At 34.8% G+C, this 18,000-nt stretch overlaps 1 protein-coding gene across 3 annotated transcripts in view; it reads right to left on the minus strand.

Annotated features, from left to right (window-relative positions):
• STXBP3 (syntaxin binding protein 3) overlaps nucleotides 1-18,000 on the minus strand; it is a 59,957-nt gene that overhangs the window by 16,838 nt on the left and 25,119 nt on the right. For all 3 annotated transcript variants that reach the window (XR_007190296.2, XM_026484664.4, XM_057310414.1), the window contains 10 exons: nucleotides 16,060-16,150; nucleotides 13,302-13,426; nucleotides 10,459-10,554; nucleotides 10,267-10,324; nucleotides 6,314-6,379; nucleotides 5,495-5,575; nucleotides 3,475-3,613; nucleotides 3,081-3,187; nucleotides 2,229-2,321; nucleotides 477-562 (listed from right to left, as the gene is read on the minus strand). Coding sequence is in view for 2 of the 3 variants with exons in the window: in XM_026484664.4 (XP_026340449.1) it covers nucleotides 477-562; nucleotides 2,229-2,321; nucleotides 3,081-3,187; nucleotides 3,475-3,613; nucleotides 5,495-5,575; nucleotides 6,314-6,379; nucleotides 10,267-10,324; nucleotides 10,459-10,554; nucleotides 13,302-13,426; nucleotides 16,060-16,150 (942 nt within the window). In the remaining variant the exon portion in view is untranslated. The remainder of the gene's footprint in view (nucleotides 1-476; nucleotides 563-2,228; nucleotides 2,322-3,080; nucleotides 3,188-3,474; nucleotides 3,614-5,494; nucleotides 5,576-6,313; nucleotides 6,380-10,266; nucleotides 10,325-10,458; nucleotides 10,555-13,301; nucleotides 13,427-16,059; nucleotides 16,151-18,000) is intronic.

Consider the following 18,000-nt stretch of genomic DNA (forward strand, 5'->3'; position numbering starts at 1 on the left):
GTTTCATCTTGTTTCATTTTTAAGAGTGAACTTCTTTTTAAAAGCACAGCTGAAAGTAAACAAATAAGAGAAATTTCCGAAGGCTAGCAGTAAAGAGGAAGCTAAAAACTAGAGTCAAACTGAGTTGAGGCTTGGTCTGCCTTGTGGAGTGTTAGTCTAAACTTAGCAAACCAGAGACTTGGGTGTTTACCTGTTTAATGAACAAAAGAGACAAAGCCTTGGTATTATGCAATGTAGGGAGGACTGGGAGTTGACACCCTGCATAAGGTAGGGCACTCATTTTTTTATGATAAAGTACATTTTCAGACTACTTACCTGGACTCATTTAAAATAGCTTGCAGTTAAAGAAAAACTGCCCCTTAAGTGACTATCCCTCCAGGAGAGTTGCCACTGTAAGAGTTACTTCTGTATCACTTCAGTTATTAGTCTGCAATATCATACTGACAATTTCACTGGCTTTCATTGATAGGTTTTACCTTACAGCTCCTGAGCCATTCCATACTGCTGGACACTGGGAACAATACGGCCATTCTTTCGAATCTAATCTATTATCAATGGCATCCTAGGAAAGAAAAGAATTAACAGCACTGAAAAAATGTACATTCTCGGACTTTTTAATTTGTATATTTTGTGTAAGACTCAAAACTTGTGTTTACAATTAAGGAACCTAAAGAGATGTGAATATTTAATAAAATAAGGTTAGCACTCTCTCTGAGACTTATAAAACTTTACTTGCTTCAAAAATTAATGCAATCCTTTACTTATTAAACCAGTATTTACTGAATGTCTACATTTCTTCATTTGGAAGGTCTCCATACTGGTGTTAAGGATTGCAGAGACCTCATCAAGACCTTTATCTCTAGAGTGCTAGGGGTTTCTAAATACCATCCTAGTCCTGACATACCTCTTTTAGGCTACTGGAGAATCCAGGCCTTACCCTTCATTGCTCTAAAGTAGGATGTGCACCCCTGACCTAGGGGTAATCAAAACAATCCAATGGGATGAGAGCGTTTTCCTTTTTGTTTAAAAAAATTTCCTGTTTTAGGCAGGGTTACATTTTATGATATACTTGTGTGTATAGGCATCACCAGTACCGTAATACAGAGTTTGTAAATAATCATATACTACAAGCCCATGTTCACAATTTTTGTGGTTAAGTATGCATGATTAAAACAGTTTGGAGACAACTGCTTTACAGCACAGTAGTAGAAAAGATATTGTTAGGTGGGCATAAGGAATGAGCACAAGGTACTCAGTAGTCCAAGAATATTTCATTAAAACTGTAAGAAGCAAAGAAATCAAGTTTCAGGAGAAACCCTGAAGGCCTTGGAATGCCACTGGGCCCAAACTGGATTTTCTTTTTTTTAAATTAACATGCAAATCCTTGTTACAAGGTTCAGGAAGTCAACTCTTATTTTAAAAGTACTATCCAAGAAAGACTACTTAGCTACATCCTTGTTATGGGTAGGGAAAAAAATCTTACATTGTAGAAAACAAAGTCTAGGTTCTTTAAACTTTTCATCTGTGATTAAGAATGTGTGAATGACATAAAGTTAGCCAAGCAAAACAGGAAAATCATAGTCATAAATTGCACACACTTAGTTCCCAAAGCAAAGTAGAAACGGGTTTAAGTCAAAGGAAAACTGGAATAAATGAAACTATATTATTATAATTGAAGAACCAATGTCATAATTTTATTGCCCATAATATGATTTTTACTAGTTCATTTTCTAATTTCCCATAATTGAATATTTATTTCTAAAAGCAAACAGTACTAAAGGCATAAACCATCTGTTGGCTAGAACAGCAAACTATAGTTTACAACTTACAGTTTAATAACAAAAACACTCTTCCAAGAATACCGGAGTCTAACACTTTCTAACAGCGGTTGTATGCAAATGTTGTTTTGTTGAACTTTCATTCAAATGAATTATTTATACTTCTGCTACATATAGTTATTTAAAACAAGTTTTTTTTTCGTAAGGCAGTTATGTATGCTTACTTTTATTTATTTTGAGGCAGTCAGTGTGTAAGTTTGAGATCTTCAAGGAAAGAATCTTCAAATTTCCCTTCCTCCCTTGACCCCAGATACAGCCTTCTTTTGTGAACCCTCCCAGTACGGCAGAAACTCCTGGTCAATAGATATGCTCAGACTGACAGATAAACACACAGGGAGTAAGGAAAACTCTACAGAAAGGCACCAGAAAGTAAAATTTAATGAGCTTTACCTCCAAAATATCTTTGATAAAAGGTGTCCATCGAGAGAGTTGAAAAGTTTCTTCTGTAGACCTATCCTTTCTTAATGGTTTGCTTTGTTGAGACTAATACAACAGAGGAAAAAAATTTAAAACCCATAATTTTATTTAGTAATATTCTCTTACTACATTTTCTTAAAAAGATAGTTAAATTACAGCAAATACTATGTTGTATTTGACTTAAAACTAAGGGGCACTAGTGTGGCTCAGTCAGCTAAGCGTCTACCTTCGGCTCAAGTCATGATCTCAGGGTCCTAGGATCAAGCCCCATGTCGGACTCCCTGCTCAGTTGGGAGTCTGCTTCTCCCTCCAACTCCGCCCCCTGGCTCATGTTCTCCCTCTCACTCTATCTCAAATAAATAAATAAAATCTTAAAAAAACCCAAAAAACAAAAAACTAAGAATGGAAATGCTTACTCAAAAAATCTGAATAGATGGAATCACATAATTCACCATACTTTGTGCTCTAATGATAAAATGTATAATAGTATCAGAAAATATATTTATTCAAAAGTGCTATAAAACTTGATGGGAAAGAGAGAGATTCTAAACACAATTCTTTCAAAATCTGCTATAAAGGGAATCATACAGAAAAGCATAAACAGCAAATTACAACAGAAGACATAAGATATAAATTCACTAGAAAAACATATTTGTCCAAATTACTCACATGTGGAAAAGAAAACAAAATTAAACATTTTTTACTTACCAAATCTACAGAGTGAAATTAAGAATATTATGTGGATTCCCATATAAGAAAACGTATTTAATGCAAACAACCACATATATACAGATATGAATATATACTGAACGTAAGATTTCTTACTGGGGGGACAATGGGAACACCAAGGTAACTCCAGTTACGGATCATGTCGCTTTCATTTTCTATCTTTACGTTCTGGATCAACCTGTCCAAATTTTCTTCCGTAGTTCCTTAGATAAAAATATGAGTGCACAGTCACATAATTGCTACCACAATCATGTGTAGGTTTCAGGGAGTACCCATGAATAAAGCTTATTAAAGAAAAAGCAAATGTTTAATTATATATCCTTTGGTCTTCTCCCGATCTCCTATTTTTCCTTATATTTATCTTACCCAATGTCAGCTACTACCTTTGAATTTTCTAAGACTCTCTTATGATTAATAGTAAATTACTTATTATAAAGTGATTTTAGAGCTGAGTATTTTAATATGTTGATGAAAATAAAATCTCTCTTACCATTAATACTGAAGATATAAAGTAGAATCGCTCTTATTTTATCATAATTATCATGATTTTTGTTCAGTAGAACTGGAAGAAGTACTCGCATAGAATCTTTCACCTTCTGTCCTTCTGCATCAGTTCCAAGTGCCAGGTCCTTAATGACAATTAAATGTAGTCAGTGGCCTATAATGCAAATTCACTTTTCAGTTAAAAATATCTTAAATCCAGGGGCACCTGGCTGGCTCAGTTGGTACAGCATGCGACTCTTGATCTCAGGGTTGTAAGTTCAAGCCCCATGTTGGGTGTAGGGATTACTTAAAAATAAATTCTTTAAAAAAATATCTTAAATCTTGTCAAATTTTAATGTAACACTGATGATACTTCAAATGTAGGCATCACTTGTAAACCTCTGATTGTACAAAATATAAAAAGTCAAAAAATAATTCAGAGAGAAAATCATGAATCTAAACCTATGCTACTATGGTAGCCCTGAGCTACATGTGGTTAATGGGCACCTGAAATGTGGCTAGCCTGAATTAAGATGTGCTTATTTATAAGTGAAAACACCAGGTTTCTTGAAGACTTGGTGTGTCAAAAGGACTGTAAAATATTTCACTAAAAATTTTTATATTGATTACGTGTTGAAATGATAGGATTTCGAAAGCATTAGGTTAAGTCAAATATATTATTAAAATTAACTACCTTTGTTTCTTTTTACCTTTTTATGTGACTACAATTGATCCTTGAGTAGCACAGGTTTGAAGTGTGTGGATCCACTTATACATGGATATTTTTCAATAAATACAGCACAGTACTTTAGAAGTATTTTCTCTTCTTTATGATTTTTTAGGAACATTTCATTTTCTCTAGCTTACATTACTGTAAGAATATAGTACATAATGCATACAACATACAAAACGCGTGTTACCTGCTTATGTTATCAGCAAAGCTGCTGATCAACAGAAGGTTATTAGTGTGCGGGAGTCAAGTTTTGGGGGAGTCAAAAGTTATACATGGATACTTTACTGCCACGTCAGCACCCCTAAATCCTTGTTCAAGAGTCAGCTATGATATTTAAAATTACATATGGATTGGGGTGCCTGGGTGGCTCTGCTTCAGACTCTTGATTTCGGCTCAGGTCATGGTCTCAGGGTCATGGGACTGAGCCCCTATAGCTTAAGATTCTCTCTCCCTCCCCCTCTGCCCTTCCCCTGCTCATGCTCTCTCTGTCTCAAAATAAATAAATAAATCAAATTACATAGGGCTTGCATTCTATTTCTTTTAGGACTGGTCTAAACATTTTTGGCATTATGGGGGGGGCTCTAAAACAAGTTAAATGTGCCAATGCAGTACGCTGCAGGGTGGTGCATTAAATGTTGCACCTAGGACGACTGGGTGGCTTAGTCAGTTAAACATCTGCCTTCATGCTCAGGTCATGATCCCAGGTTCCTGGGATCGAGTCCTGCATCGGGCTCCTTGCTTAGCGGGGAGCCTGCTTCGCCCTCTGCGTGCAGCTGTCCCTGCTTGTGCTCTCTCTCTCTGACAAATAAATAAAATCTTAAAAAAAAAAAAAAAAAAAAAAGTTTAAATAAATAAATAAATAAATGTTGCACCTACTCAGAAAGGCCTGACAATAGAGGTACTCTGAAATAATGTTCCAAACACTAAAATTATCACATTTACCCAAAAATGCACAATCACAGATTAGGAGGGACTGCTTACTATGATACTTATAGCTACCTGATAATGTTGGTGGGGAGTGATGTATTTATTTTTATGTATTTCTTAAGTACGCTCCATGCTCAGTGTGGAGCCCAACATGGGGCCTGAACTCGACCCTGCAGAGATCAAGACCTCCACTGAGATCAAGAGTCGGATGCTTAACTGAGTGTGCCACCCAGGTGCTCTGGGAGTTATGTATTTAAATACTGCCTAGTTGAGCCCCCTTCTAAGAGAGATCCTGTGATTTAGTGCACCTTACAAAGTTCGATCTGGAAATTTATGATGACATAGGTATTTCTTGCTCTGCACATACCTGTTCACTTTTGCAGAGCTTTTCTATATTAGGCTTGAATTTATTCATGCAATCTTCTGCTAAGTTAAGATGGACAACTTGCTGAAAAACAAAAGAAATCAATTGCTTAAAGCATTTTAATTTCTTTTTGTGCAACTGATAATATTAAACTTGTGAGATAGGCTTGAAGGAAATTATGGGCTGAGGTGGAAAAGAGGTACCATGTGCAAAGCAAGGAAAATCGCTGAAGAAAAAGCAGAAAGTAAGAATTAACATAGTCCACAGGGGATAATCAACAGACAGCAAAAAATAGAATAGAAAGGTTGAATATGCGTTTAAGAATTGAAAAAGAAGGTGAGGGAAAAAAACTAAGTCCTGAAAAAGTTTTTGTATTTATATTATTGGTTCTTGACTAAGGTGCTGTATGATAAAAAATGACTGATAATGACTCCTAGAAAGACTGATACAGCAAAAAGAACAGTTTACCTGCCAACACAGCTTAAGGGCTTTTAACTACTAATATATAACTATTAAAGAACCAAGTAGAATAACAACCGCTGGCTAATACAATGTTGAATTTTGTTATTAAGTTGATAAATACAAAATTCTCTGTCTGGCTGTTGAAGACAAAGATATAAAAAGCTGAAGCTGGATTCGGATGAATCTAGATTACATAAAACACTACTGAGAAGCTTAGATATTTGGAATAGACCTAGAGTAAAATTTTAGAGGATAACTAACACCAAGTGTTCCATGACACCCACTACTAAACTTGACTACAGAACTGGAAGGACTAATAAACTAAAAATGAAAAAGCATCTCATATACAATACTGCTTACCTTAGTAATCTGTTTACGGAAATGGGGCATCTTTTTCATCAGCTGGGCAAGAGCACTGAGCGATGTCTAGAAAAAAAAGTCAAACATTTTTAAAGCAAACTTATAATTCAGGTATGCTATACAATAATTTTTGAAGTTTCTTATTTTTTTTAAAGATTTATTTTATTTATTTATTTTCGAGAGAATGCGAGCACACGGCCAGAGGGGAGGGGCAGAGGGAGAGACAGAGTCTTATGCACATTCCATGCTGAGCGTAGAGCCCAAAGTAAGGCTCAATCTCATGACTCTGGGATCACGACCTGAGCTGAAACCAAAAATCAAATGCTTGACTGTGTCATCCAAGCGCCTAATATAACAATTCTTACATCTTGTAGTTTTATTGCTAATTTTCTAAATATTTGGCAAATTAAAAAAAAAATTCAAGAGACTTTCAGTTTCAGTCGCTATAAAGTAGCTGATATCAAAATTATTCTCCCCCATAAACAAAAACAGAATTGGACAAAATAAATAAGACAACAGCTCTCAGGCAATGGATAAGAAAAAGAGCTCACAGCTAAGATACTTGAGCAAGAGAAAACACAGGTGACCCTTGCACTCACCCTGGCTTTTCCCCGGGGCACTTTCTAAAACGTGGTGAAAGGAAGAAGAATTCAAGTAAAAAGCACTGGTCTCTCTGGGCAGAGGAGAAAGTGATCAGCTTGGGGCTGGTGAGGTAGGGTCTGGGGGTCAAGGTGCTAGAGAGAAAGAGCCAGTCACAACATAACTCAAAGATACGACTTGAAGAGGCGTTGCCTTTGGATCCCTGGCCAAACACTAAGCTGCATGTGTAACGGGCAAAACTCTTAAAGGTCTAGCACAGAACAACTGCTGGATGGCTAAATGCTGGACAGAGATTTCAGAGGGGTCTTAGTGCTAAGAAAATGCTGGTATTCTCTGATCCAAAGAAGAGAGTGCCAAGGGAACATCCCAGACATTCAGTACTAGGACTGTCTTTGAACTAAGTGCAAAAGGAAATACACTCACCGTAACAGCACCTGGCATGAAGTCTCAACAGAATTAAGGTTATTTATCAGCAAATTAAATGCCTGCTAGAACAGAAATCAATACTCTTTGCAGAGAGAACATCATCTAGCGCCTCTGCAATATGTAATCTGCGATGTCTAACATATGCTAAAATATTACTGGTCATGTAAGACAGAAGAAAGTGATCAATACCAAAGTGATTAAAGAGTCAATAAATGCAGACCCAAGACAAAGAAGATGTGGTATACATACATAATGGAATATTATTCAGACATAAAAAAGAAAGACATCTTGCCATTTGCAACAACATGGATGGATCTAGAGAGTCTAATGCTAATGAAATAAGTCAGTTAGGAAAAGACAAACACCATATGATTTTACTCATGTGGAATCTAGGAAACAAAACAAATGAACAAAGAATAAAAGAGATGGACCAAAAAGCAGACTCTTAACTATAGAGAACAAACTGATGGTTACCAGAGGGGAGGTGGGTGAAATGGGTGAGAGGGATTAAGAGTGATGAACACTGAGTAATGTATGGAATTGTCGAATCACTATATTATATACCTGAAACTAATATAACACTGCATGATAACTATACTGGAATTAAAAAAAAAAGAAAAAGAGGCTGACCCAAGACAATCCAGATGTTGGGAGTTAACAGACAAAAAATTAAAAAATAACACATTTATGTTAAAGAAAACAGGAAAAGATGGACTAAATGGATGAAAAGACACAGTATTGCAACAGAAAATTAGAATTTATTTAAAAAATTCAATGAATGTCTTAGAACTAAATGCAATATTAGAAATTAAAAATACAGTGACTCTCCTACATTGCTGGCGGGACTGTAAAATGGCACAGCCACGATAGTATGGAATTTTCTTATAAAGTTAAACATACATTTACCATAGACCCAGCCATCCCACTTTTTTTTTTTTCAAAGATTTTATCTATTTATTTGAGAGAGAGGGAGCACAAGCGAAGGGAAGAGGCAGAGAGAAAAGCAGGCTCCTTGCCGAGCAGGGAGCCCAACTCAGGCTGGATTCCAGGGTCCCGTGATTATGACCTGAGCTGAAGGCAGACGCTTAATGGACTGAGCCGCCCAAGTGCCCCCCTGAAACCCCACTCTTTTTACCCAAGGGAATGAAAACATCTGTTTACACAAAACCTGAATATTTTATAGTGGCTTTATTCGTAACTGCCAACAATCTGAAAAAAAATGTTCAGCAACTGAGCTACCCAGGCACCCCCAAAATAACATCTTAAGTTTATAAACACATGTTGAGTAAAACATATGACAACAATAGCACAAAACAGGAAGGGGGTAAATGCAGTCAAACAGTTATAAGGTTCTTGAATTATTCAGGACATGACAAAAGTATACTTTAAGTAGCCTATGATAAGATAATGATACCTTTTAGGGCACCTGGGTGGCTCAGTTGGTTGAGTGTCTGACTTTTGATTTTGGCTCAGGTCATGAGATTAAGCCCCAAGTTGGGCTCCTTTAGCCCAGCACAGAGTCTGCTTGGGATTCTCTCTTCCTCTCCCTCTGCCCCTCCCCCGCTTGCACACACCTCTCTCTAAATATATAAATAAAATCTAAAAAAAAAAAAAAAAAGAGGAATATTACAGGGAAATATTTCTCATAAACCTGGAATTAAATAACCTAAGCAAAATATTAGCAAACAGATTCAGTGATATAGGAAAAGGATAATGCATCAAGACTGGTGCAACTTATTCCAGGAATGCATGGTTGGTTTGTTATCATAGTAACAGAAAAAAGGAGAAAAAAAAATAATTTCAGTAGATGCATTTGATGAAATCCAACATCCATTCTGATTACAAAAACCAAAACAACAACCTGTTTCGCAAATTAAGAATAGAAGGGATAATCCTGATAAAGGATGTATCAAGGGGCACCTGGGTGGCTCAGTCAGTTGAGCATCCAAATCTCGATTTCGGCTATCATGATCTCAGGGTCGTGTGATGGAGCCCTGCACTGGGCTCCACTCTGGGTGTGGAGCCTACTTGGGATTCTCTCTGTCCTTCGCCCTCTGCCTGCCCTGCCCAACCCTGTGCTCTCTCTCTCAAAAAAAAGAAAAAAAAAAAAAGAAAAAAAAGGATGTTATCTAAAGTAACCTAAAACCAACACAACACTCAATGGTGAAATATCAAACACGTTTCTCCTAAGGTTGGGAATGAGACAAGGATATCCTCTATCATCAATTCTGTTCTACATTATAGGGCTAGGAGATATTAACTACTAAGAAAACTATTTTAAAATGTGTAAAGATTGGAAAGGATCAGGCTAAATTTTCTTTATTCACAGATGATACTATTGTGTAATCTTCTGGAATGATGGAAATGTTCTCTATCTTGATTTAGGTGGTGGTTCCAAATATATATATAGAAGTAAAAAGTTACTCACAGTATACACTTAGGATATGTGCACTTAGGTAAATTACACCTCAAAAAAAAGCTAGCAAAAATGCACTGATGAAATTGGCTAAATGGCTTTTTAAAAATAAATTCAATGAAGCAAGACAGACAAAATGCTGCTACCTGTTGAGACTAGAAAATGGGTACATGGAGTTTGTTTTCTCTACTTTTGTGTATGTTAGAAATTTCCCAAAATAGAAAACTAAAAAGATAAAATAAAAATTTTAAACACATTTAAAAATTCACCATCATTATTTTGAACGTTTTTGTTTGTTTTTAAAGATTTTATTTATTTGACAGAGAGAGACAGCGAGAGAGAACACAAGCAGGGAGAGTGGGGGAGGGAGAAGCAGACTTCCCGCTGAGCAGGAAGCCTGAGGTGGGGCGTGATCCCAGGACCCTGGGATCATGACCTAAGCGAAGGCAGACGCTTAACGACTGAGACACCCAGCCGCCCCATTATTTTGAATGTTAAATAAAAGTCTTACCTTCCCTTCTGTTGCTTTCTTTGTTGATGAAATTTCCTTCATTAGTTTGGGAATTTCCCTGTCAAATTTGAGAAAATTCTTTAGATTTCTAAGGTGTTACTCTTTACAGAAATATTCTAAGATTATAAAATATACTTTCATGTACTTAGTGCCTAAAAAATATGGAATAAAAATTAAAATGGGTTCACATACTCTAACACAACTGCAATATGCCGATGTCGAATTCTGACCCAGAGGTCATCATCTTCTTCAAGGATTGCCTCCTTTTCTTTCCCATCTGTTTTGTATCTACAAGTAGACAGAAATAAAAATCTTTTGAATTATCCCCCACGAAAAGTGGAAGAAACATTTTTACAAACAATAATTTTAAGACACAGCTCAAGAAATTAAACAATACACACATTCAATCCAGTATTTTAGGATGATAATGAATACCTACTCAAAACTAAGGCATATTGCTTGCTGTCCTTACATTAAAAATCAAAGTGCTATGTCTACCAAGACATTTTTGCTTTCAAATGTTAGGATATAGCTCAGCAAAATGTTATTTTATGGAACAAAAATTCAATGTTCTACAATCAACTCTAAGAACAAGACTAAATTTATTATTAACGTGTTCTAATTGCTTAAAATACTATTTTGATGTGTTCGTAACCATCAGTGCAACTATCAAATACCCATTAAGTGAAGAACAGAAACATCACCTCCAATGTAGCCTATTAAATATTGAAGGTGTTTCAGAGTTAACATTTCATAAACATGTATCCAAGTAAATAAATTCATAAACATGTATCATCTGTTTCTATATTCTTCCCTAATCCTATAACCACATCTCCTTTGAAGAATGGGAAAGGAAATGAGAGAAAACTAATATAGTCATAAAAAACTGTGATTGCTTTAATGAGTACTATTGAAGTAAGAAGCAATTCAAGGGGTTCATGAAATTACTCAAAATGGGCTTCCTGACTCACTGCCTCCCCAAATGTAATTTGTCCCTTCTCTTTTTACACAGATAGCCTCCTTCCATCTGCGGAGCTAGGGAGATTCAATCACCCTTGGAACTGTCAATTTCCTGAGCCAAGATTAGAAAGGACAGCTTTGAACTTTCCCAGCTCTAGATTACAGACAATAAATGTAGATTTCTCCTGTATGAGTACAATCACTTTCGTAACTCCCAAAATTACAGGCCCCACCCAAAACACCATTTACCTATGCAGTCTTAAGTGCAGACACCCAAAGGCAGAATGACTGTGCTTAACCAGAACACATTAAGGAGAGAAGCAGCCCATTTGCCATTTAAAATGCCACTTTGTACTTATATAATATCTTTAACCTTTGATTTATAAACAAAGATTAAGGCAGCAAGCCTAATAATACCAAAAGATGATGACAACCCCATTTTAAGAGTACATTTAAAGAGATCACCAAGATAAAAAATAGAATATGGATACCTAGAATTTCCTGCTTTGTATTGTTTCCATGAACAATTGTAATGGAGCAAAAAGCACAGGAGTTCAAGCTTCCATCTTAGTTTTATCTCTGGACTTTTCTGATTCATAATAAGAAGTATTGCTGGCTTTTTTTTTTTTTTCATAAGTCTCTCCCTTAAGCAGGCTCCACACCCAGCATGGATAAAGTATTTATCTCTCGGGGGCTCCTGGGTGGCTCAGTTGGTTAAAACGTCCAAACTTTGGCTCAGGTCAGATCATGCCCCATGTTGGGGTCTGTGCTGGGTGTGGAGCCTACTTAAGATTCTCTCCCTCTTTTTGCCCCTCCCTCTCCAAAATAAATAATTAAATAAAATATTATTCTCCCTTCAAGCCCCTCATTGCTGGGCATGGAGCCTACGTGAAAAAAAAAAATTATCTCCCTAGGTTTGCTGGCGAGGAAAGAAAGGTTTAATTTTTTTTAAGAGTAAGGGAGAGACTTATGAAGCGTCCATCAGTTTAATTTTCTTTTCTAGACTTTTTTTTTTTTTTTAAGTTTAACTCTTTTCTAAATCTCTTGAGCAATGCAGGTTTAGAGACCTAAAGGACAAGAGAGGTAAACAATATCTCTTCTGAAAATTCTGAATAAACTGCTTGAAACTACTTTTGTATTAGAAAAATAGCAATACTGATTTCTCTAGGTCACCAGACATTAATATAAATTACACAGAGAAAAATTCAGAAGCCAGGATTTGACCAGAATGCAAATAAACATAAAATAGAAAATACATAAATACAATACATAGGGTAGAAAAAAGATCTTTTAATCAAAATTACTAAATTAATTTAAACATAAAATTTCAGAACTGATTCATATTCCTTTTTTTACCACTATGCTTAAACAGTAAATCATAGATGAAAAATGCCAATTTGGACTTAGAGATTATGACATCAACATGTAAATATATACATGTATGTACACCTATATACACTCATAATGATTCACAATAATACAGTAAAATGGTTTCCTTCATAGAAAAGTTACTTCACTTTTCACTTAGCTTTCTATTTGGCATTACTTTTAAAGTAAGTATGCCTGTATCAGAGTTAAGTCAATAGGTACCAAATTAGTAATATTATGCCTATTCTCAATAGTTACCCTATTCAGTTTTCTAGTTTTCTAATGTTCTTAAATACATATTGACAAGACACACACACAGATACTTTTGCACGTGTGATTCAGAATAATTATAGCCTAACAAGTTTGAATATGGTTTCCACTTCAATAAATACAGTTGTGGGCCTGGTATTTACTCTTAACATAAGCAAAAAGTTCGAATTCTAACTGTTTAAATGCAGCTTTGTTATAGACATAGTTAAGGAAGCAACTACACCAAAAAAGCTTCAAAGCAGTCAAATTACCCATTAACTTACAAGGTCAAGATATGTTTAATACGTTCTGATTATAGGGTAAGAGAATGATAATGTTTCTGAATATCAAAGTTACAGGGGCTTTAGATTTCTGGTGCCTACACGAATCATTAAATGCTCATATCCTATATACCCTGTTTGTATATGCCCTTTATATGCCCTTCAAGTTATACTTGCTTGTATGTATCATTCTCAATTGGCAGTAGATCATATGCCATTGCCTGAAAGGTCAGTTCATGCAGGACAGTGGACACAGGATCAAAGCCACGATCAATTATTATGAGCTGGGAATGAGTTTTACCCTGGAATAACAAGATAAAATTATCTTCAGAAACTTCAATTTCTTTGTGTGAACACCTTGTTAATATCTCAGAAAACAAAAGCAGACCTTTCCTAAATTCTGTCTCATTCTTAAGAACGTGAAGTTCTATTAAAATAGAAAAATTGGAGTGGCACAATAAGGGAAAAAAACAAGACTACAAAAAACTAAAGCTTTCATAATTAGATTAAGGGGCTATATTCAATAAAACAATATTGCGAAAATTCATTTTAAAAAAAGTAACATTTGCCTTGCACTAAATTCATTTTCTTAGAAATTCAGCTCCATAAACACTAAAACTGATATAAATTATGAACAGTAGTCACGACTAAGGCTCTAAGCACATGTGCTAAGCAAAAAATATGTAATTTAATTCTTATAGCAACCCTGTGAGGCAGGTATTATTATCTCCATTTGATGAGGGCATTAGAGCTTAAAATTCAGTAACTTGCCCAAATCACATAGCTAGTAAGTGGCAGAATGGAGATTCCAACCCAGGTCAGTTTCACTCCATGCCTGTGCTCGTAACTGTTATGCTATTTAAAAAGATTATACTGAGGCCAACCAAGATGGCAAATCAAAACGAAAGCCTTGTTATTAATTCACAAACAGCACTAATCATTAAACAGTGAATAATAATGCTGGGAAAAGTATTGTTAATATCAGTGTCTTTCATACTTCATTTTAGGAACTAGGATTATTATTTAAAGCAGTAAGAAATAATTACAACTCCATGCAAGTGATGAATCACTAAATTCTGCCCCTGAAACTAATACTACACTATATGTTAACTTGAATTTAAATACACTCTTGCAAGGAAAAAATAAGTAACTACAACTCATTAGACAAACATTTCCTATTTATTTCCATGTATGAGACATAGGTAAATTACATGAGACAGACCTTCAAAAAAATGTTTAATTAGCCATTTACTCATTTAAACCTTGACCCCATATGGTACAGTGGTTTAAAGCACAAGCCTCTGGAATCACACAGATCCAGGGATGAGTTCAGTCTTGACCATTAACTTGCTCTAAGATTTTGGATAAACTGTTTTAACTTGTTAGTATCTCAGTATTCTCATTTGTAAAATATAATCAAAACTTCTGCTGTATAAGATTATTGTAAAGATTTAATGTAATAACACCATAATACATTTAGTACCTAGCACTTAGTAATAAGCCTTCAATACCTCTAAGTTATAAGTCCTCAAAAATACAAATAGGAAAAAGACAGTGCAATATAAATGTTATATCAAGGATTGGGGTTATGACAAATGGGGAAGGAAGCATCATTTGACCTGAAGAGTCAGGAAACGCTTCAGAAAGGAGGTGACACTTCATCATGTCTTTAGGTGAAGGAAAATAATCAAGTATTGGAAGGATGTATAATTTCCCAGGCAGAAAAATGGAAAGGACAAGTTTGTTTTTTGTGGATTTTGTCTTTTTTTCATTGAAATTATGAAGGACAAAAGGATATTTACTAACATACTGATCATGTATCTCTTCCTTCATTCAACATACATTTATTGACTATTACTATGCTACATCAGAATGGCTTTCACCAGACCTCTAGTAACTTTTGAGTTCTAAACTAACATTACATCTAAGCTTATACCCTCCCATTCCAGTGCAGTTGCTTGTGAATTTCCCTTTTTCATTATGCCTCTGTCAAAGAAACCGGTTATCTAAGCAACCAAGTCCCTCTTCCATGATGTTGTACTTATTCTTTAAGCTGAAGAGCCTCTTCCTCTGGGGTGCTTTCCAAGATTCCAGTTAGAAAAAGATTAAGCCCCTGCCTACATTCCCATTATATTCTATGTATTGTTCTTTTCATTTCACTTACTAAAAAACACTGTATCAGAGTAATCAGAAACCACTGATTACTCCTGCCCATCTCCTCTTAGTTCTAAATTAGCAACAATTTCTTTCATTCATTTCATATGGCTCCCTAAGCCCCCCGGCCCCACCTCCTTCAGTCACCTCAGACTCCTCATTCTCCAACCCAAGTCTAAATGCTGGTATTCTCCATGTCCCAACCTTAGTCTCTGATTACTTTACACTACCTTCGTAAGATAATAACAGCTGCCATTCATTAAACTCCTGTATGTGCCGGACACATTAATTCGCTTAATCTTCATACCAACCAAGCAAGCTATATGTTTATCTCATCCATTTTATAGATGAAAATACAACTCAAACTAGATAATTTGTGCAAAGTCAGAGCTAGTAATAACAAGAATAACTATATTTATTGTTTATTCAGTAATAAACATCATTATAAGAACTTTACAAGTAGTAACTCATTTAACCCTCTCTCTGTAAAATAGGTATTCTTATTATCCCCATTTTACAGACAAAAAAAACTTAGGCAAAGAGAAGTTACATAATGTGCCCAAACTGACATATGCTATGAATTAAATGGCAGAGCCAGGATTTGGACACAGTGCTTACTTTAAAAACCATATCTCCCCCACAAAACCACACTATTAAGCTTTCAGCTAACATCCATGTTAATGATTCCCAAATCAGTACTGGAAAATGAACAGATTTTTTTGGTTTATGAAGAAATAACACAGACGTTGTGCATAATCACTATTTGCCTTTTATACATTACCTTTATTAGGCTCTTTTGATCAATCTTGTAGTAGTTTTCAAGTTTTTTTTCAACAAGCTGGGCAAGCTTACTGGCATTATCTAGAGGTTTACTAAAAGTGGAAAAAATGTTCAAACAATTATCTTTCTTTCAAAACACGTTACAATATCATAAAGCTGAATTCTAAAATTAAACCACATGACAATTTATTAATTTAAAAGAGTTTATAAACACGGAGAAGTTCAGATAATAATATATCAAATATAATGTTATACCAATTTGTCTGGATTTTTACAAATGTAAACCTTATCATATGTGCTTCAGATTTTCTTAATGTAAAGAAAATAATATAAATAAAATTGCAGTTCCCTTTATTTTCTTCCCAATTCCTAGGCTTCTCTTCTACCTCTATCCAACCCCCAATTGCAACCACTACCATGAATTTGGTGTGTATTCTTCCTGTCAATGCTGTTATATATATATTTACTATTTTATATATGTTTAATAGTATATGTTATATATATGTTTGAGATCTATGTTGACATATATATATCACATTTATTCATTTTAGTTCTATATAGTATTCCATCATATAATTATACTGGATTCTATGTATTCATTCCCTGAAGGATAGACATTTAAGTCATTCTCAATTTTATACTATTTCAAACAACACTGAAACAAATATCTTTGAAAATAAATCTCTACGTATGTTTCTCTACATCTAAAAGTATAACTGCCAAGTCATAAAGTACATTTTTTACTTTTTTAGATATTAGCATATTACTCTCCAAATTAGTTGACCAATTATCCTTCCCACTAGCAGTGTGAGATTTCCCAACATGTTCTCTAACATCTAATCAGCTTTCCAATATAATCTTTTGCATAAACTCTTATAAATCACTCTCTACTAAAATGATAAAATCATAATCTAAATTATATCTTCAAGACCAGTGGCATTAGTATAACTTTTGAGTCTACAAGAAAAATGCTGGAAAAAGCTCCCAATTAGCATACCAACCTCAAAAATGAAGAGTCTTATTTTGAGGATTTCAAAGAGTTAAAGACTCTTTAGGTTTAACACCTTAAGAATAAATAAAGCAGCAACTATAAAGAATAATTTAGTATACATTTTGCTTTAAAATATTTTCAAAACAAGTAATTTTATGTTTGAATTACTTTAATGGTCCATAAGATATAAAGGAATGCTTTGAGAAAGTGCAAGTAGGATTTTAAAAGCCTGGATTATTCTTTAACTATTGCACTAACTCAAAACAGGTCCATTGGTGAGCTTTTAATTTATTAATTGGTTATATTTACTCATCCTGAACAGAGCCAACACCAAGAGCAGAAACTTGAACAGCAACTGAACTCTAACAGAAGATAAACCACTTAGCTCTGTTCCCCTGAGTTCAGAATGTAATTAGTATATCACCTCTAAGAAAAAGAATGTTTTCAATACCTGATGTACGTATGAGTAGAGCTTATTAGGTAGCATCTGAATTAAGGAGATTTGCTATATTTTTCAAAGTAATTAATAGATTTTTTTAAGTGCTTAAGAGTAACGTAACTTAAAATATTACATGAATTTGACATTAAACAGTTCAGCCCAAATAGCCTGACCAATGCCAATGTTTAAATTAAAGAAACTTCTAAAAGAGAAATGAGTGATAATACTTATTAGTTGTACTACAGTATATTTACTACTATCATTTTACTGGTGCCATGCACTATTCTGAATGCTTTACAGAGTTCTAACAACAACTTTGTAAGATGGGTATTATCATTCCCATTTCTTAGATAAAGGGAACTGAGCGCAGAAGGGTCACACCGCTAGCAATTAGCAGAGATTAAAATGCAAGCAGAGATTAAAATTCAAGAGATTAAAATTAAAATTCAATTACACACAACACAGATGACTCTCAGAACATAATGTTGAACCAAGAAGTCAGAAACAAAAAA

The sequence above is a fragment of the Ursus arctos genome, unplaced genomic scaffold (assembly GCF_023065955.2).
Source record: "Ursus arctos isolate Adak ecotype North America unplaced genomic scaffold, UrsArc2.0 scaffold_12, whole genome shotgun sequence".
Lineage (NCBI taxonomy): Eukaryota > Metazoa > Chordata > Mammalia > Carnivora > Ursidae > Ursus > Ursus arctos.